At 52.6% G+C, this 21,575-nt stretch overlaps 1 protein-coding gene across 1 annotated transcript in view; it reads right to left on the bottom strand.

Moving 5' to 3' along the window:
- Positions 1-20,616, bottom strand: part of PLEKHM3 (pleckstrin homology domain containing M3) — a 115,076-nt gene extending 94,460 nt beyond the window's left edge. The window contains exons 1-3 of the mRNA XM_029068936.2: positions 20,497-20,616; positions 8,622-9,486; positions 4,033-4,971 (exon numbers count right to left, since the gene is read on the bottom strand). Of these exons, the coding sequence (XP_028924769.1) occupies positions 4,033-4,971; positions 8,622-9,228 (1,546 nt within the window). The 5' untranslated portion in view covers positions 9,229-9,486; positions 20,497-20,616. The remainder of the gene's footprint in view (positions 1-4,032; positions 4,972-8,621; positions 9,487-20,496) is intronic.
- Between the last annotated feature and the right edge of the window lie 959 nt (positions 20,617-21,575).

Genomic DNA, 21,575 nt, shown 5'->3' with positions numbered 1-21,575 from the left:
TGTAGTCGATGACATCCCCCGCCGCCTCTCCCGGCAGGGACCGTTCCACCTCCATCTCGAAAATGGAAGAGGCCGCCCCGCCAGCTGAAAACCTGGGGCACCTCTCAAGTCCGGGGACGCGGCCTTCGAGGACTCTGCACCCCATCTCTGATCAAACCCATCTCGTGACGGGGCCTCGTGACTTTTAGGAAGTTCCAGAAACAGATATTTCTGGACCGCTGACAACTCAAGTGCTCACATCTTCTCTAGGCATTCTCCCCATTGGTGGCAGGTAGTCAGTAGGAACATTTATCGAGCTCCCACTTGGTTCGGTGGACCGTACTAGGTGCTTGGAACGTACAGAATGGTGACGCGACACGTTCCCTGCCCACCAGGAGCTTGCACTCTACCGGGTGCCGAGCACTGTTTTTGATACAAGAGAAATCCATAGAGCACACGATCAACTTATCCCCTCTTACCTCACCTCGCTGCTCTCCTACTACGTTCCAGCCCACACAGCTCGCTCCTCTAATGCCAACCTACTTACTATACCTCGATCTCGTCTATCTCGCCACCGACCTCTCGCCCACGTCCTGCCTCTGGCCTGGAATGTCCTCCCTCTTCAGATCCGACAGACCCACCTTTAAAGCCTTCCTGAAGGCACATCTCCTCTAAGAGCCCTTCCCAGACTGAGCCCCCCCTTTTCTTCTTCTCCCTTCCGTGTAACCGCTCGCACTTGAATTTGCCCCCTTTATTCACCCCTCTCCACAGCACTTATGTGCAGATCCCTAATGTATTTATTCTTATTAATGTCCTGTCTCCCCCTTTTGACTACAAACTCGTTGTAAGGAGGGAACATGTCTATGAATTCTGCTGTGCTGTCCAACATACGCTCTGCATACGGTAAGCGTTCAATTCTATAACTGATCGACAATCCGATCGGACACAATTCCTGCACCACATACGAAGTAGGGAGAGGAGGGATCATATCCTCATATTATGGGTGAGGAAAGGGAGGATCAGAGGGGTTAGGTGACTTGCCCCACATCACCCAGCGGGGAAGGGTAGGACCTGGGCTAGGCCCCATTGCCTCTCCATTACCCAGACGGTTTCAAAGGCCAGCAAAGATGATGCACAAATCAAATGCAGCGCATCCCAGCCAGGGTGCCAGGGAAGCCCCGTGGCGAGGTGGGGTTGGCACACACATCATCAGGGGCACAGGGCCCAGAACACGGGTGTGCAAGAAATTCTAAGCACCTCATCATAAGCACCCAGAGACCAATGGCAGCAGAAGAAGAAATGGACAATCGGGCTGAATGTTTTCAAACCGGAATTCTGGGGCAACCGGCCGGCACGAATTCAGGAAGAGATATTCGAAAAGGAATAAGAAAACTTTCAACCATTTCCCCGCTTCCCCCCTCTTCAATGGAGGGGAAACAAGCCCCTAAACCAACAAGCCTTCTGACACTTCCCGGAACCCCGGTATAGGAAAAGGACGTCCCCACGGAACCCGACCGGCTGAAATAGAATTTAACATTTCACATGACGGAGAAAAGGAGGGGAAAATGGTAAAAAAACAAGAAACAACAGTTTAGAGGACACAGGGCAAAAGCTGGTGTTGGGGCAATTCAGACACTCAGCTAACGCACCTGATCGCTCTTGTCTCCAAAGCATCGGGGAGTGGGGACTTCGTATTAACAAGTCCAAACAACGACTAAAATTTCACGGTCAACAGAGAGTGAACGACGGGGGAAGAAGGGAAGAGTCGGCCGATTTGCCAAGTTCTTTTGGCTATTCTAATCTTTGCCGTAGCTTCAAAAGTTACGGCTTCCCTGGGATGCCATCCTTTAAAGCGGATAAATTCCCTTTTGCCTGTCTGCCCCCTGCAGGAGAGAGCCCGGCCCTGGCTGCTCTAGGAAACGGATCCAGAGTAGCAGAGCTGAGGGAAGTGCAGAGGGGGTGAGAGACAGTAATATGAATAAACGGGTGATTTATAATAAATAATTTAAAGATATGTACCTAAGGGCTGTAAGGTGTAGATCTCAATGATTCTATTTATCTGGACGATGTTGTCTTGTTCTGTTTTGCTTTGCCGTCCGTCTCCCCCGTTTAGACTGCGAGCCCATCTTTGGGCAGGGATTGCCTCTATCTGTTGCCGAATTGTACATTCCAAGCGCTTAGTACAGTGCTCTGCACAGAGTAAGTGCTCAATAAATACTATTGAATGAATGAATGGCTCCTGGGCCCGCCCACTCTTGGAAACCAGCCCTTTCCTCCAGGAAAAGGGTCTCTCTTCCTCCCTTCAGGCCACTCGAATAATTAATTCATCCATTAATTAGTTGGCAGTTTTTGATTCAATTGGAAATCGACCCCTTAACCTGCCGGCATGGCTCTTCAACAGGAAATAGAGTGAGCAGACCTGTTGAGCCCACTTTTGACTCTCCGGGATCCTCTTCCTCTCCCGGATCCCGCCGGGACCAATTCTGAGAGGAAATGGGGCATCCAGCCGGGCAGTGCCTGCCCCGCCGGAAGGGTGAATCCCCGGCACAGGGCTTTGGTGGCCTTCGGGGTCTCACCAGCCCTTCTTCCTACCTCCTCCTTCCCTCCATTCCCTCTCATTAGCTAGAAGACGGCAGGGTCACTGGCTGAGATCCTACAGAGGGCCTCGTTCTACAAGGTTTGGTTTGCCTCACCTGCCCTGTCGACGCTCCGAGGTGTGGACTGGGGGGGGAACCGGTGAATTGGGAGAAACACCAGGTAGACAAAATGCCCCTAGACCGATGTAAAAGGGGCAACCCGAACAACTCCGAAGTTTGGCTCTTCCCCAGACCCAAGGAAAACTGATCACAATGATCCGCTGCACGGATCATCCTTCTACAAAAACATTCAGGACGTTACCCCCGTCCTTAATCTCCAGTGGTGGTCCATCCACCTCCATTTCAGACAAAAATTCCTCACCATTGGCTTTAAAGCCCTCCATCACCTTGCCCCCTCCTACCTCACCTTGCTTCTCTCCTTCTACAACCCAACCCACACGCTTTGCTCCTCTATTGCCAATCTTCTCACTGTGTCCCAATCTCACCTATCTCACCAACGACCCCGGCCCACATCCTGCCCCTGGCCTGGAACGCCCTCCCCTCCTCAAATCCCACAGATGATTACTCTCCTCCCCTTCAAAGTCTTATCGAAGGCACATCTCCTCCAAGAGGCTTTTCCTGGCTAAGCCCCACTTTTCCTCATCTCCCACTCCCCTCTACGTCGCCCTGACTTACTCCCTTCGCTCTCCCCCGTCCCAGCCCCACAGCACCTATGTACATTTCTGTAATTTTCTTTATTTGTATTGATGTCTATCTACCCCGCTCTAGATTGTGAGCTCGTCACGGGCAGGGAACGTCACTACTTATTTTTGTATTGTATTTTCCCAAGAGCTTAGTATGACTGAATGAATGAATGAACGAATGGCGGTGAAAATCTGTTTCCCACCTCCTCCGGGACGGAAACCTAACTAAAAGAACTCGTCCTCACCCCACCCGCTTTCTTCATCAATGAACCGAAGTGAATAATAATAATTGTGGAACTTAAGCGTTTACTATGTGCCAGGCACTCTTCTAAGCGCTGGGATGGATACGAGCAAATAGGGTCAGACACAGTCCCCGTCCCTACGTGGGGCTCACTGTCCCAATCCCCATTTTACAGATCAGGTAACTGAGACACAGAGAAGTGAAGTGACTTGCCCACGGTCACACAGCAGACAAGTGGCGGAGCCGGGAGCTGGGTCTCCACCTCCGTTTCGGGTAGCCCTTGGACGGTCTAAGATTTTCCGGGTCCCGGTCCTAGCTGTGACTCAGTTTCCCTGCCCCGGGAAAAGGAGCAGATCCCGCCTTGCATCTTCCCGGGGAGGGCCGACCCATCTGCCACCCTCTGAGCCGCTCGGAGGACGGTCCCGCCGGAACGGGAGGTTCCCGCCATTCCGCCACCGGCCCCGCTTCCCACCCGGCCTCTGCCGTCCCCGGGGTTGGAGCGGGAGCCCCGCCCAAGGTCCCCGCCGCTCACCGGCACATTTGAAGCTCTGGGCGGTGAGTCCTCGTTCCAGAGACAGCGTGGTCAGGATGCTGAGGAAGCTGGTGGTCACCGACTCCCGCTTGCTCTTCCTCAGCCCGGGCCCGTCCGGCTGCTCTCGGGGCCGGTTCCGGAGCGTCACCTGGAAGTCCGGGCCCGAGCCCCGGGCGGCGTTGGCGGCGGCTTTCAGGGCCTCCGTCCACTCGTGCGCCCGCTGGCGCGTCTCCGCCCGCAGGCGGAGGACGTCTCGGGGGAAGACCGCCCGGAAGCAGGAGTCCCGGTCGTCCAGGGGGTCCGGGTGCACGGCCAGGCAGGCGGAGACGCTGTAGCTCAGCAGCGGGGCCTCGTCCAGCCCGCCGGGCCGAAACGCCAGGAGGTGCGTCCCGCTCAGCACGAACGCGGACGCCTGCCAGTTGTTCTGGTCCGTCAGCCGGTACAGCGTCCCCGACTTGAGGACGTCCCGGAGCTCTCGCCAGCTGCCCGAGGGGGCCGGGGGCCGCAGGAGATCGGAGCCGGTCCCAGGAGCCCTCGGGATCCAGACGGCGGGGTCGCCATTCCGGAGGAACGCCGACGAGTTCTCCAGCCCGTCCGGCCGGTCCCCGTAGGCCGGGCCGGCCCCGCGGGCTCCCGCCCAGAGCTTCTGGCCCCAGTCCAGGGCCTCGCCCGGGGACTCGGCCCGCAACTGCAGCTGGGAATCGTCAGCCAGGACCGTGTCCACCACCCGCGTCTCCAGGTGGCCCCAGACCGTGACGCTCTGGAAATGGGCCAGCGGGTAGGTGGCGGAGGGATTCTGGTTGCCGCCGCGGTCGAGGCGGTACAAGGACAGCTGGAACGGGGAGAGTTCGGCGTAACAGCTCTGCCAGTAACTGTCATGGTCTTTTCGGACTTCCAGGTAACCTTTCTTCAGGATGTTGGGGAACGTGTCTTTGTGTTCTGGAAGAGATGGAACGAGAGAGTCACTGCCTCTGAAAGGAGGGGGCGGGGGGAGGATGAGGCTGGCCACGCTTCACTTCCTCCTGGTCCCACACCGGGAGCAGAGGAGTGGAGCGACCCCGTCCCCCTAACCGGGCCGGGGGAAGTCTCGGCTCCACGGAGGACGAAGTCTTTCACGATCGGCGGCGGGGAAGGGGGAGGCCCGGCAGCAGCTCACCGTCCGGCGTCCCGAGGGGTTCGGGAAGACCGCGCTCCGGACGGGGAGGGCACCGGCTAAAAATGCACCTCTCCAACCCCCAGGGGCCCCATGAAACCAAAGCCAACTGGGGTGTTTGAGTCAGCGAGGTGTGGGCACCCATCCCCACCCTCAGCTCCCCCAGCACTTATATTCACATCTGAAATTCAGGAGAGAAGAATGGTAAGTTTAAGGTGTCACTGGGTCATCCAAGTGGAGATGTCCTGGAGGCAAGAGGGAAGCTAGGTTAGTCCGAGGGTCAGGGCAGGAGAGGGAGATTTGAGGAGTGTCCGCAGAGAGGTAACGACTGAAGCCATGTGAAGAGATGAGCTCAATCCAACACACTCTGAGGCAAAAATAATAACGATGGACTTTGTTAAGCGCTTAATACTACTACTACTACTACTAATAATGTTGGTATTTGTTAAGCGCTTTACTATGTGCGAGCACTGTTCTAAGCGCTGGGTAGACGCAGGGGAATCAGGTTGTCCCCACGTGGGGCTCACAGTCTTAAATCCCCATTTTACAGATGAGGGAACTGAGGCACCGAGAAGTTAAGTGACTTGCCCAAAGTCACACAGCTGGCAAGTGGCAGAGCTGGGGTTCGAACCCATGACCTCTGACTCCCAAGCCTGGACTCTTTCCACTGACCCACGCTGCTTCTCAATAACACTCGTCAAGCCAAGGAAGGTGAAAAGGCTTTCGGCGAACATTCTTAATAAGATTTATGAGAAAGATGTCAAGGCTTTGGGACGGTTTAACTGTCCTAAAACGTTGCACCCCCGTGATCTCCAAGTTTCAGCGGATGTATCTGTGGTGGAAATTCCTTCGCATGGAGGATCCTCCTGACTTCTCCTCTCCCCTCCACTGGAGCCAGAGGGAAAGGAAAAGAGCAACCGTGATTTAAGGGGATGAGAAAATTGCAAATGTCATTTGGGGCACGGACTGTGTCTGCTAATTCTGTTGTACTGCACTCTCCCAAGAGCTTAGCAGAGTACTCTGCGTGTACTAAGCGCTCAGGAAATACCATCGATTGATTAAGAACTACCTCATGAACCTCTCTTGCTTGTTCCCAAAGCAATGAGAAGCAGCATGGCTTGGTGTAAAAAGCACGGGGTTGGGAGTCAGAGGCCGCGGGTTCTAATCCTGGCTCCACTAGTCAGCTGAGTGACTTTGGGCAAGTCAGTCCCTTAATTTCTCGGTGCCTCAGTTACCTCATCTGTAAAACGGGGGATTAAGACTGTGAGTCCCACGTGGGACATCCTGATTACCTTATATCTACCCCAGCGCTTAGAACAGTTCTTGGCACACTAGTAAGAGTCTAACAAATACCATCGTCGTCATCATCATCGTGGTCTAGGGGATAGAGCCCGGGCCAGGGAGTCAGAAGGACCTGGGTTCTAATCCCAACTCTGCCACCTAACTGCTGGGTGACCTTGGGCAAGTCACTTCACTTCTCTGTGCCTCAGTTCCCTCACCTCTAAAATGGGGATGAAGACCGTGAGCCCCAAGTGGGACACAAGGGAAACAGAAAACGGAGAAGTAGCTTTGTAATGCAGCACGCCAAACCAAAAGGGAAAAAGAATGAAAGGAAGTGAGAGAAAAACCCATTTTATTCGCTCGACAGCTCTGGACCTGACATCCAGCAGTATTTCGGGCCTAATTCAAAAGCCATTAATTTCTCTGCTGACCACTGTGTTTACCTTCCTTTTCTATTAATCCAACAAGAGAAGCAGCAAGGAGGCAGGCCTAACCACCTCGTCTCCCGCTTCCTCCGTCCAGGACCGGTGTGGGGAGAGACTGTGATGCTGGAAGGGGTTTTAAGTGGCCGCAATGACTACAAGGCTTGGTGGACAAAGCCCGGGCCTGGGCGTCAGAAGGACCTGAGTTCTACTCCCAGCTCCGCCACTTGTCTGCTGTGCGATCTTAGGCAAGTCACTTAACTTCCCCGTGCGCCTCAGTTACTTCATCTGGAAAATGGGGATTAAGACTGTAAAGCCCCATGTGGAACAGGGACTGTGTCCACCCTGATTAGCTTATGTCTACCCTAGTGCTTAGAACGGTGTTTGATGCATACTAAGAGCGTAACAAATATTGTTATTGCTAATAATAATAATAATAAATGATTTAAAAACAAAGAAAAATCCTAAAGAAAGAATGTGCCGAGAGGGAGCAAGAGAGTTCTCTGAGCAGCAAGGGTCAGGGGGAGAACTCCCAAAAGGTGAACGGTGAGGGCGAATTCCTTCGTCGGAAAGTGACTGCAACGAGCGCTTAGGTCAGTGTCTAGCATATAGTATGCGTTTAACAGATTACACACACATGCCAAAAAAACACACCAGGCTGTTGTGGAACAGAAGAGAAGCAGCGTGGCTCAGTGGAAAGAGCAGGGGCTAGGGAGTCAGAGATCATGGGTTCGAATCCTGGCTCTGCCACTTGTCAGCTGTGTGACTGTGGGCAAGTCACTTCACTTCTCTGTGCCTCAATTACCTCATCTGTAAAATGGGGATTAAGACTGTGAGCCACACTTGGACAACCTGATTACCCTGTATCTACGCCAGCGCTTAGAACAGTGCCCGGCAACATAGTAAGTGCTTAACCAATATCAAACATTAACTAAGTCAGGGAGTCAAAAATGACTACTAATTGGTGTGGAACTCCAAGCTCCTCTATTAGAATCTAAGCTACTTGGGGGCAGGGATCGTGCCTGCCAAATGCACCGGACGCTCCCAAACTCTCAGTAAAGTGCCCTGCACAGGGGAAGCGCTCGATAAATGCCATCGATGGATGGAGGCACTAAACCCCTACATGGAGCCCATTTCCACGCAGGCAGGTGGTGGAAAAGATGATCAACGAGAAGCTCCATCTCCACCTTACTGTTTGAAAGGGAATTTGCAGAATGAAAGCTGAGGTGAGAGGAGGCTGGGGGTTTGGATGTGAGGAATAATAATAATAATAATGTTGGTATTTGTTAAGCACTTACTATGTGCAGAGCACTGTTCTGAGAGAGCTGACAAGTGGCAGAGCCGGCATTCGAACCCATGACCTCTGACTCCCAAGCCCGTGCTTTTTCCACTGAGCCACCCTGAAGGGTGTAGGTGTGAGTGTCTGCGTGAATGGGAATTATAAGGGAAGGACCACCTCGGGAAGAGGGGGAGAAATCGGTTAATCGTCACAGCCGAGAGGCGGTGTCTGTTTTTCGATGGGAAATGGAGCCGGGGCATGGGTCAGGAAAGGGGTTTTCGGGTGCTCATCCTCTTGATCCTTTGCTCGGTGGTGGAAACGGGACTGGGGGAGAAGGGGCTGGGGCCTCGAGGGGGAAGTCAACCAAGGTCAATCCAGGGGGGAGTTTTGGGCCAGCTGGTGGAGGAAAGTTCCCGACGCGTCCGACGAGAAGGAACGTCACGCCAGCACGTACCGGTATTTCCCTGGGCGTCCTCTCTCTTCTTCAGCGACGGAGGGAAGAACGGTGACCTGTTGGCGGGAGCCCCCTGATTATACGGCCACTGCTGGGGCGTCTCTCTGAGGATCCCGCCCCAGTCCACCTGGGTGATGTCGGACCGTGAGCGGACGTGTCCCGGTTTGAAAGGGACCGGTTCCTCCCCGGTCATCAGCACGTCGTTCACCGACCGAGGTCTGTCCTTCCGGCGCTGACCGATGCTGAAAAAGTTGAAGGTGGGCGTTTCCTTCCGCTCCATCCAGGAGAGGGGATCTGGCGCTGTTCCCCTGGGGACTCCCGGCTGTTCTTTGGCCGGGAAAGCGTTCTGCGTTTTGCTTTCGAAGAGTCCGTTCTTGCGGGGTTCCCAGACGAGGCCTCTCTGGCCCCAGGTGACAGGGGTCCCGACAGGTCCGTCCCCGCCCGCTATCCCGTTGAGTCCGCCCTGCCCGACCAACTCCGGGACTTCCTGAATTCCATACACCGCTCCCTGCTGCACGGCTTTTTCGAGCTTCGTCTCAAAACAACTGAAGAAGTCCTCCGTGACTTCCAAGGCCGGGCTGATGTCGTCCACTTCCAAGGCTTCCATCTCGCCCGTCGCCAAGAGCCCCGGGCTCCCGAGCCGAGAGAGGAAGGAGCCCGGCGGACGTCCACGAGCCGGGGGCCGCTCGGGAAAGGGAGGTTCCGAGCTCGCCGGGGCTGGGAGGGAGCTCCCAGTGGCCAAATCCCTTCCCGACGCGGAAGAGGCGAATCGCTGCCGGGTGACGACTCTTCGTCACATCTCTTGGAAAGTGTGACCGAAGGCTTCAGTTTCTCATCGGAGCGATGCCACGTGGGCCCTGGTTTCCTGGAAGAGAATCAACGGTATTTTGTCATTTTTCATTTGCCAAAATGCCGCCGGGGGGGGGCCCCGCTCAACTGCTCTCCACTTTCCCCCACCAAAATTAAAAGCGGCCTAGACGTCACTTCTCCTTCCTCCCCATCCCCTCCCCGGCACCCCCACCCACCTCCCGCTCAAAGGGGAACGGGGGCCGAGAGGCCGTCTATCGTCTGGGGGACCTGCGGCTCTCTCCGGAACCTGGCCGGAGCAGGGCGAGCCCGAGCTTGTTGTGGGCAGGAAATGTGTCCGTTTCTTGTTATATTGTACTCTTTCAAGTGCTTAATTCAGTGCTCTGCATCCAGTAAGCATTCAATAAATACAACTGAAGGAAGGGAAGCGGTCAGCCAAGGAAAGAGCGTGAGCGCTAGAGAGAGAAGAGTGGTGGGCCGGGTTTGGCTCGTGCACCACCGCCATCCAAACAGAGTCAGAACCGGTGACTGAGACCAGGCCTGAGGAAGCCCAGAGGCCAAAGAATCAGGAAGCATTCCCCAGACCTCAGGACCTTCTGTTCAGCCGAGGGCCCCGGGGTGGGCCATCAACTCCGAGGGGATTCCGGACGGCCCTACTGAGACCGAACCTCCAGGGACTCGGGTGCTACTGGCCTCGGGACTCCCGGGCACCTTCTTGGGAAGGGCGAGAGGGTTTTCAGATCTCAAATGAACCAGAGGCTGAAGTACCTGAGGCAGAAGGAATGACAAGCTCGTTGTAATTTCAACCCTAAGAGAGAAGGGGGGGGAAACAAAGTTCTCGTGGCCTTAGGGTTTGCAACCGAAAGCCAAAAACCTCTAGGCCTCTGCAATTCTCTCGGGAGCTCCCACTGCCCGTCAGTTAGAAGAGCAGCTGGAGAACCCAGGACGAGCGCACCGGGTCATTACGTCAACTTCAGAGGGGAGCCCGTGGAGTTCTGCGCTCTTTGAAAATGAGGCCACGGGCCGTGAAGCTTCCCTGCGGGAACCCCGCCTTGATTCCCCCACTCGGGGGCTCACCCTCCAATAAACCCCATCCTCAGCTCCTGTGAGGGCTAGGGAGAGCCGCGACCCCTTGTGCTGACGGAATAACCACCGAATCACCACATGTGACTCTGGGCACGGACAGGGAAGCACACGACCACACAACTGAGAGAGTGGGCCCAGGCAGCCACCCCAGAATCCCAAGCAAACAGAGCCATATGGAAATTGACAGGCAACCTCCTTTCCTCTCGCCCTATTTACGCGCTTTCATTTCTTTTCACTTAAGATGGTTCACTTTGGCTACAGGGTTTTTCTGGAATTAGGGAGCACTAGTTCAACAAGACAGGTCATCATGCCTTCCAACTGTTATTGCATTGTACTCTCCCAAGTGCTTAGAACAGTGCTCTCCACACAGTAAGCACTCAGTAAATACCAGACTGACTGATGAGCCTGCCTCGAGAGGGAGCATATCCAGCGTCAGGAGGAAGTTTCTGCCCACAAAGTTGGACCCTGTGACCCCTAAAACCTACATTCTCCTTAATATGGAGTTCATCAAGAAACCAACCCTAGCTAATGCTACAGGCTGTACTGTTTTCCCTTCCCAGGCACACAAGGGGTCGAGTTCTGAATGTAATAATGATTATGGTACTGGTTAAGCGCTTACCATGTGCCAAGCACTGTTCTAAGCACTGGGTAAGATACGAGCTAATCAGGTTGTACCCCATCTCTATCCTGCATGGGGCTCACACTCTTAATTCCCAGTTTACTGATGAGGTAACCGAGGCCCGGAGGTGTTAAGTGACGTGCCTAAGGTCACAGAGAGTTGGAATTAGAACCCAGGTCCTTCTGATTCCCAGGCCCATGCTCCATCCACTAATGATAACTAATCCACTAATCACTTCACTTCTCTGGGCCTTGGTTACCTCATCTGTAAAATGGGGATTAACACCGTGCGCCCCACGTGGGATGTGAACCGTGTGCGACTTTATTAGCTTGTATCCACCCCAGAGCTTCGTACAGTAGTGTCCGGCAAACAGCAAACTAAAACTAAAAACTAAAAAGCTTAAAAAGCTTGCTCCAGAGTGAAAATCAAGAGGATGTGTGACCCTCTCCGAGCCCTGCTAAAAGGAAAAAAAAAGGCATTCCAAAATCGATTAATATACTATTCGAGTTACAAGGAAAATCGCATTAACAGTTCCTCTACATATAGAGAATCGGCTTTGAATCAAAGGGCAAGTCGACAGTGAATATGTCAAAATAAAAACAGAGGACTTGTACAATCTGCGGTACCAGAAGCTCTGTGCTAGGTACGTGGGACTCCGCCCATGAGATGTTCTAGTCAATCGCGGGGCCGGCGAGTGATGGACTGTGTGAAGGGCCGGAAGGGACGGGTGGCGAGATGCCCGGCCATGGGGAAGTTTCAGTTACTCAAAGTGGTCTGAAAAATGGTGGTCGACAAGAGAAGCACCGGGGCCCAGTAGACGGGGTACGGGTCTGGGAGTCAGAAGGACCTAGGTTCTAAACCCGGCTCTGCCTCTTGTCAGCTGTGTGGCGCCTTGGGCAAGTCGCTTCACTTCTCTGTGCCTCTGCTACCTCATATGTAAAATGGGGATCAAGACGGTGAGCCCCACGTGTGTCATGGAATGTGTCCAACCTGGTTGTCTTGTACCTACCCCAACACTTAGAACATTGTTATGAACGTTATATATGGTATTTGGTAACAAATGCTTTAGGGAGAAAAAAAAGGGAATCCTTTATCTTTCATTGCCATTATCCATGAAGAAACACTACAGGTCTTTCTTCTTCCTGCTTCTCCTTGGTTTTATGGCTTGTTTGCATTCCATTTTCTTGGATCTCAGGGGTTGGCGAGAAAACTGGAAAATCCCCACCTTCAGAATTCAGGATTTTAGTGGACCCGAGACCAAATGCCCAGAGCCCCAGGCCGAGGCTGGGCCAGTGTCCCAGAGTGACAGACATCTCGGGCGCTTTGCCTGACGGGGAAAGAAATGGGAAGCCACTGGAGGGTTAGAGAAAAGGGGAGATGTGAGAAAAGGGGTCAAGAAGATGATCCACGTAGCAGTGTATCGTAGAGGCTGATAATAATAATGATAATTATGGTACTTGTTAAACACTTACTATGTTCCAGGCACCATACTAAGCCCCGGGGTGGACACGAGCAAATCAGGTTGGACGCCGTCCCTGTTCCACACAGGACTTACAGTCTCAATCCCCATTTTTACAGATGAGGTAACGCAAGTACAGAGAAGTGGCTTGCCCAAGGTCATAGAGCAGACGAATGACAATGCCAGGATTAGAAGCCAGGTCCTTCTGATTCCCAGGCCTGTCCTCTACCCACCACACTACGCTGCTTCTCTAACCACTGACTGTCGCTTGACTGATTGACTGCGTATTCACTTCAAATCGGAGCCTAGTAGACAAAGCCCGGGCCAGGGGGTTGGAAGGGCTCCACCGCTTGTCTGCTGTGTGACCGTGGGCAAGTCACTTCACTTCTCTGGGCCTCGGTTACCTCATCTGTAAAATGGGGATTTAGACCGTGAGCCCCACGTGGGACAACCTGATTACCCTGTATCTACTCCAGCGCTTAGAACAGTGCTCTGCACATAGTAAGCGCTTAACCAATACCAACATTATTATTATTATCCACCCCAGAGCTTCGTATAGTAGTGTCTGGCAAACAGCAAGCGCTTAACAAATACTGTATAAAAGAAATATTCTTCCAATCCAAGGAAGAACCATGAGCTGTGACATGGCCATGAGCCCACTAGGGATTGCCCTGTCCAAGAAAGCCTGGTCTCCTTCGGTCAGGACAGGATTTCTGCCCCCGAAGAATTTTCCAAGCGAAGCTCCAGTGTCCCGGTGAGGCTTTCCCCGTGTTTAGCCAGGGCGTCTCTCCTAGGAATTGACGCCTTATCATGGCAGGAGAGTTTGGGTGCGCTGACGAAGCTTAGAGCTATGCCGATAAAAGGCTACCCATAAGGGAAAGGTCTAAGCCGAAGCATCGGACGACGATTCACCTGTGCTGGGCAGCAGCGCCATGGGAAAGAGTCAAAGGAGGATGATCAAGGGATCAAAACATTGATCGGACACAACGGCAGACTCAGGTTTTTTACACCGTCCTTTCCTGGTTCTCCTCTTATCTCTCTGCCATTCATTCTCAGTCTCCTTCACGGGATCCTTCTTCCCCTCCCATCCCCTAACTGTAGGGGTTCCTCAAGGGTCAGTTCTTGGTCCCCTTCTGTTTTCCATCTACACTCACTCCCTTGATGAACTTATTCGCTCCCCCGGCTTCAACTATCATCTCTACGCAGATGACACCCAAATCTACATCTCGTCCCGTTCTCTCTCCCTCTCTCCAGGCTCGTATCTCCTCCTGCCCTCAGGACGTCTCCACCTGGATGTCTGCCCGCCACCTAAAACTCAACATGTCCAAGACCAAGCTCTTTATCTTCCCCTCCAAACCCTGTCCTCTCCCTGACTTTCCCATCACTGTGGGTTGCACCACCACCCTTCCCGTCTCACAAGCCCGCAACCTTGGGTAATCCTTGACTCCGCCCTCTCATTCACCCCAAGCATCCGAACTGTCACCAAAATCTGCCGGTCTCACCTTTATAAAATCACCAAGATCCGCCCTCCACTCCTCTGCTGCTCATCTCCTCACTGTGCCTCGTTCCCGCCTGTCCCGCCGTCGAGCCCTGGCCCACATCCTACCTCTGGCCTGGAATGCCCTCCCTCTCCCCCTCCCCCAATCACCCCTACTTCCTCCCTCTGCTCTATCGCCCTCCCTGCCCCACAGCACTTGTGTATATATGTACATATTTATTATTCTATTTATTTTATTAATGATGTGTATGTATCTATAATTCCATTTATTTACATTGACGCTATCGATGCTTGTCCACTTGCTTTGTTTTGTTGTCTGTCTCCCCCCTTCTAGTCTATGAGCCCGTCTTTAGGTAGGGATTGCCTCTATTTGTTGCCAAACTGTACTTTCCAAGCGCTTAGTACAGTGCTCTGCACACAGTACGCGCTGAATAAATACGATTGAATGAATGAAGGCAAGGGTACACCACTTCCGCATCTTTACCAAGAAAATGCTACGGATAAACATACCAAAATGACTTTATTATTAATAATATAATTATTGTTATTATGGTATTTGTTAAGCGCTTACTGTGGGCCAAGCACTGTTCTAAGCGCTGGTGTAGATGCAAGGTTATCAGGTTGTCCCACGTGGGGCTCACAGTCTTAATCCCCCTTTTACAGATGAGGGAACTGAGGCACAGAGAAGTGAAGCGACTAGCTCGAAGTCACACAGCTGACATGTACTGACATCTGGAGGCAGTGAAAAAGCCTTCCAGGGGCCGATACTTAATACGTTAATTATCCGAGGCTGCACCGGTGAGTGGGCGGGGATGCCTTGGGAAGAAAAAAAAAAAATCCATTCACCTTTAGCAAAATTTATCTAGCAGTTATATGCACGATGGAGCTGGCACACTGATTCACAGATGAGATGTGGAAAGAAGCAAAAATATCTCGTTCACTGTCTTAATTTGGCCCAGTAATCCGAAAAACAACCCTTCCATTCATTGCATTTAGATTTGCATCCTTTAATCCACCCACCCGCAGCCCCACAGAGCCTCTGTGCATATCTGTAATTTACTGAGCTATCTTCACGCCTGTCTTCCCTTCTAATAATAATAATAATAATGATAATGTTGGTATTTGTTAAGCGCTTACTATGTGCAGAGCACTATTCTAAGCGCTGGGGTAGATACAGAGTCATCAGGTTGTCCCACGTGAGGCTCACAGTCTTAATACCCATTTTACAGATGAGGGAACTGAGGCACAGAGAAGTGAAGTGACTTGCCCACAGTCACACAGCTGACAAGTGGCAGAGCTGGGATTCGAACCCATGACCTCTGACTCCCAAGCCCGGGCTCTTTCCACTGAGCCACGCTGCTTCTCTAGGCTGTGAGCTCCTTGTGGGCAGGGAACGTGTCCAGCAACTCCGCTCTAATGTACTCTCCCAAGGTCTTAGTACAGTGCTCAGCACAAAGTGAATGCCACCGACTGATTACATCCACCCTTGGCATGTCCCCACCTCATGCTTATCCTCGGCATGTGTGCACATTGACTTGTGTGTGTGTATCTAAATATATATACAGATATATATAATATAAATATATATGCATATATATATATTCAGTGTATGCGGCTATCTCTTCCAGGTCTAGAGAAGTAGCGTGGCGTAGTGGATAGAGCCCAGACCTGGGAGTCAGGAGGTCATGGGTTCTAATCCCGGCTGCGCCCCTTGCCTGCTGTGTGACCCTGGGCAAGTCACTTCACTTCTCTGGGCCTCAGTTACCTCATCTGGAAAATGGGGATGAAGACTGCGAGCCCCATGCGGGACAGGGATTGTGTCCAACCCAATTTGCTTGTATCTGCCCCAGGGTTTACTACAGTGCCTGACACATAGTAAGTGCTTAGCAGATATTATTATTACTGTTATTATTAATAACATCCTTATTTTTCCTCTCCTCCTCCAACTGCCCACAGGTAATTTCTGTCTCTTTCCTCAGATAGTAAACTCCTTAAGGGTGGGAAATGGGGTCTGGCTTCTGTCATACTCTCCCAAGCAGTTAGTACAGTGTTTTGTCCCCACATTTTGCTCCTCTAACACCAATCAGTTCCCCGTACCTCCATCTACTAAGCATTTAGTACAGTGCTCTGCCCACAGTAAGCACTCAATAAATGTGACTGAATGAATGCATCTCATCTTGTCTCGCCAACCAACCCCTTGCTCACATCCTCCCTCTGGCCTGGAACTTCCCCTTCATACACATCAGACCACCGTTCTCCCCGCCGTCCAAGCATTAGTAAAATCACATAATAATAATAATAATGTTGGTATTTGTTAAGTGCTTACTATGTGCAGAACACTGTACTAGGCGCTGGGGCAGATACAGGGTCATCAGGTTGCCCCACGTGACGCTCACAGTCTTCATCCCCATTTTCCAGATGAGGTAACTGAGATGAGGCACAGAGAAGTGAGATGAGTGAGAAGTGAGAAGAGAACTGAGATGAGGCACAGAGAAGTGAAGTGACTTGCCCACAGTCACACAGCTGACAAGTGGTAGAGCTGGGATTCGAACCCATGACCTCTGACTCTCAAGCCCGGGCTCTTTCCACTGAGCCACGCTGCTTCCCATCTCCTCCGATGGTCCTCTTCCACGGTATTTGTTAAGCGCTCACTACCCTCCAGAGGCTGCAACTGAGTTAGTTACCCGATGGTCAGGTTGGACACCTGCCCCACACGGTGCTCACTGTCTTAATTGCCATTTTGCAGATGAGGTGACTGAGGAACAGAGAAGTTAAGAGACTTGTCCAAGGTCACACAGCAGACAAATGGCAGAGCCGGGATTAAGCAACAAGTCCTCATTTTCCATTCTCCCTCTCCCTCCTGCATCCTTTATTCGCTCCACCCTCGACCCCACAGCACTCTTGCCCCTATCCAAAATTTATTTTAATATCAATCCCCCCGCAGCTAGACTGTAAAGCTCTACCGTACTGTAGTCTCCCAAGCACTTAGTAAGTGCTCAATAAATACCACTGACTGGTTGATGGATCTGCACTCAATAAGGGGCCAATAAATACCACTGATTGATTGATTGATTGATTACACCACAGATAGTGGGAGGTGCAGGAGGAAACTAGATTTGCCAGCTTCTTTACCATTCTGATTCTATTTGAGACACTGGTCTCCCCGCCCCCGGCTTCTCCCCTCTCTTATCTATACCGTCCACGCGCTGCACGGATCGTTTTCTGCAACATCACTCGGCCCACATCGCTCCTCTCCTCAGAATCGTCCCATCCATCACCGTGTGCAGACCACTCTACTAAGCGCCCGGGGGAAATATGACGCAAAAGAGTTGACAACAGGTCTTCCTTCCGTGCCCGCCGGGAGTTTACAGTCCAGAGGCAGCAGTTCCGTTTGCCTTCCTCAGCCTCGGGCGCTTGACTCTGTGGCATTCATTCATTCAGTTGTATTTATTGCGTGCTTACTGTGCGCAGAGCACTGTACTAAGAGCTTGGAAAGTCCAATTTGGCAACAAACAGAGATAATCCCTACCCAACAACGGGCTCGCAGTGCGGGGAGACAGACAACGAAACAAAACGAGTAATAATAATAATGATAATGTTGGTATTTGTTAAGCACTTACTATGTGCAGAGCACTGTACTAAGCGCTGGGATAGATACAGGGTCATCAGGTTGTCCCACGTGAGGGCTCACAGTCTTCATCCCCATTTACAGATAAGGTAACTGAGGCACAGAGAAGTGAAGTGACTTGCCCACAGTCACACAGCTGACAAGTGGAAGAGCTGTGCTGAGTACACAAGGATCAATAGCATCAATATCAATACATAGAATTATGGATGCATACACACCATTAACAATAAAGATAAGCCCCGGCTACTTCTAATAATAATAAAAATAATTAATAATGACAACATCTGTTAAACGTTTACTAAGTACTAAGTTCACTGTACTGAGCACGGGGTTGGATACAAGCAAATCGGGTTGGACAAAGCCCCTGTCTGCTCACAGTCTAATTTCACAGATGAGGGTAACCGAGGCCCAGAGAAGCCAAGTGATTTCTCCAAGGTCAAACAGAAGAGCTGGGATTAGAACCCATGACCTTCTGACTCCCAAGGCCTGTGCTCTATCCACCGCACTGTGCTGCTTCCCTACTTCTAATAAGGATCCCTGCCCAAAGGGCCTCCGCTGCTGTGGTCCATTTCGCCCCCCTGCTCCTTTCCCTTCCCGGCTCCAAACGGCGGTCCGGGTTGAGGTCCGCCATGGGGCGGGGAGGGAGGTCCGGGCCACCCTGCTGCCCCCGCCGTCCGAGAGGTCCCCGAGCGCACAGAGGGGACTCCGACCTGCTGAAGTCGCCCCATCACCTCTCGCCCCCACCGTCCCGGGCCCCGGCTGCACTGCCCGACAGGTGCCCCTTTCCCAGGCGCCCCTTTCCCACACCCACCACCTGACCCCGAGGGGTCGCGGCGCGTCCCCCAGCCCCGGAGAGCAGCCGCTGCCGCCTCAGGACCCCTCCAACCGCCGCCCCATCATAGCCTGGCATTGATCCCAGCGCACTGGGTTTCCCTCCCCGCCTTGGCATTATGGAAGTGCGCCCGGCTCCTCGCCCCCGCACCAGGCCACGGCTCTCCGAGATGGCAGACGGTGGGGCCACGAGGCCGAGCTCAACCAGCCGTCATAGCGATCCACGGGGACCGAGGAATGCCAAATTCCGGCTGCACCCTGCCGATGGCCCGGCAACGGCCACGTGCTAAACCTCCCGGGAGGGAGTGGGATTAAAGGTGCCCGACTTGACGTGACCTGTTGTCTCCGTTCTCTACGCTACACCTCGCTGGACCCGGGCGCAATGGCTACTAAGATAAATTACAGATATGTGCTTAAGCGTGGGGGCGGGCCTGAGAGTGGGGTATGCATATGCCCTGGATCTGAATCTTCCGCTGGATTCCTGGATCTCCCCGAGACAAACGAAAACCCAAACCCTTGAGGGTTTCTAGGCCCTCCACCCGTTCATTCCTCCTCAACTACACCCGCTGTTCCCCGACTCGCCGTCTTCCTTCCTCTTGAGGCAAGCTTTTAAGCTGGGCCTCCCCTTCAACTCTCCCCAGCACGGCCTGGCTCTCTAGCCCTTCCACCTTAGAGCTCCCTCCCTCCCACCACACAGACTCCAACTCTCCCCGCACCCAAATCCCCCCTAAAACTCCACCTCCTCCCCCAAGCCTTTCCCATCTAACTTCCCAGGACCCTACGCTTCATAATCCACTCCAGCATTTACGAACGTATTTGAACCTTTCCTCAGTACTCTTGCCAAGTCAACTGCATGGACAATTATTTGAACTATTCTACCCGTCAAGATTTTTCCACGGGTCTCCCCCGTTAGAGTGGAAGCTCCTGGTGGGCAGGAAATCGATCGAACACTTTTATTAATAATAATAGTAATTACAGTATTTGTTACGTGCTTACTATGCGCCAATTACTGTTCTAACCGCTGGGGTAGATATCAGGTAATCAGGTTGTCCCACGTGGGGCTCACGGTCTTAATCCCCATTTTCAGATGAGGTAACTGAAGGACAGAGACGTTTAGTGGCTTGTCCAGGGTCACACAGCACACAAGTGGCTCAGTCGGGATGAGAACCCACATTGTAATTATTGACTGGACTAAGAGCTTGGGAGGGCACAGTCCGACAGAATTAGCGGGCTCGTTCCCCTCCCCGCCCATTATACCATAATGAGGTATAAAGACTGAGACCCAGGGAATGCGTCGCTCCTTTATTCTGTATTTCCCAAGCTCTTCGTTCAGTATCCCACACCAAGTGTGCTCAATAAATATAAGTACTATCACGACGAACATCTAATCCAGCATATTTCGCTCCCCTCAATGGGTCCAAAACTGAACTTCTCATCTTCTCTTCCAAACCCTCCTGATTTTTCCCATCACCGTAGACAACATCAACGCCATCCTTCCTGCCTCACGAGCTCAGCATCATCCCGTCCTCGCCTCCCTCCCTCAGACGGGTCACTCTGTGTTGTCAATTTCAGTCTCGGGACACCTCCGGAACTCACTCCTCCCTCTCCACCCAAACTTCCACCTCCCGGGTTCCGGTATCTGGCCCGGGCCGCCTGCGTGACTACGGCGTCGGCCTCCTCGCCCATCTCCCTCCTGTTTTCCGTCCTCCCGCCTCACTTAACCCCAACCCCTGGGCATTCAGACACTCATCAGCACCTCCGTACACCTCTAGACTCTCGGCCGCTCCCCGGGCCTGCAATTTCTTTTGACGTCCGTCTCCCTCCGTAGGCTCCTCGAGGGTAAGGATCGGCAACCACCAACCACATCGGGCTCTCCCAGGCACTTAAATCTGCCCCAGGTAGCCGCCTCTTGATGGATCGATTCACAGAAAACCTAGTCTCACTAACCTGATTTAATCTGGATCCGCTCAAGTCAGCTTTTCCTTCGGCCCTCTTGGAATCAATCTCGGGCCCGCCAGAGCCAGGAAGGAGACTGACGTCATCATCTTGGCGTCCAACTGGACCCGGACCTCTGGAGGGATGTCAAATTCCTCCTGATGAGGTTAGGTCACTTTCTTTACATCTCTTCTCAAAGCTGAACTTACATGCTAAACCCTTCCCTCTCCTTTACCCAGATTCCCGGAATCATCATTTTACGGGTAGAGATGCAGCTTGGCCTCACGGAAAGAGCACAGGCCTCGGAGAGAGGGGACCTGGGTTCTATTGCCGGCTCTATTTGCCTGCTGGGTGACCGTGGAGGAGTCACTTCTCTGTGCCTCGGTTTCCTCAGCTGTAAAATGGGGATTCAGTGCCTGTTCTCCCTTCTAGACTGTGAGTCCCATGTGGGATCTGATCACCTCGCTTCTCTCCTACAACCCAGCCCGCACATTTCACTCCTCTGGTGCTAACCTTCTCACTGGGCCTCGACCTCACCTGTCTCACCAAAGACCCCCGGCCCACGTCCTCCCTCTGGCCTGGAACGCCCTCCGTCCTCAAATCTGCCAGACAATGACTCTACCCGCCAAGAGGCCTTCCCAGACTAAAACCCACGTTTCCTCATCTCCCATTCCCTTCTGTGCCACCCTGACTTACTCCCTTGGTTCTGCCCCCCTCTCCCCACCCCTCAGCACTTATGTATAGATCTGTCACTTATTTACATTAACGTCTCTTTACTTGAATTGATGTCCCCCGTCAAGACTGTGAGCTTGTTGTGGACAGGGATTGGCTCTCTCTACTGCCGTATTGTATTTTCCCAAGCACTTAATACAGCGCTCTGCACACGACAGCGCTCAATAAATAGACAGCGCTCAATAAATACGACTGAACAAATGAATCTGTTTACACCGTATCCATCCCAGTGCTTGGCACAGGGCAAGTGTTTAATAAGTACCATAACTGTTATTATTAGTATTATTACGCTCTAAATCCCTCAGTGATGCCAAACTGGACAGGGTAAACCATGTCAAGTCAAGAAGAACAGCACAGAC

This window comes from Ornithorhynchus anatinus, chromosome 7 (assembly GCF_004115215.2).
Source record: "Ornithorhynchus anatinus isolate Pmale09 chromosome 7, mOrnAna1.pri.v4, whole genome shotgun sequence".
Lineage (NCBI taxonomy): Eukaryota > Metazoa > Chordata > Mammalia > Monotremata > Ornithorhynchidae > Ornithorhynchus > Ornithorhynchus anatinus.
This window is presented reverse-complemented; position numbering and strand designations above follow the sequence as displayed.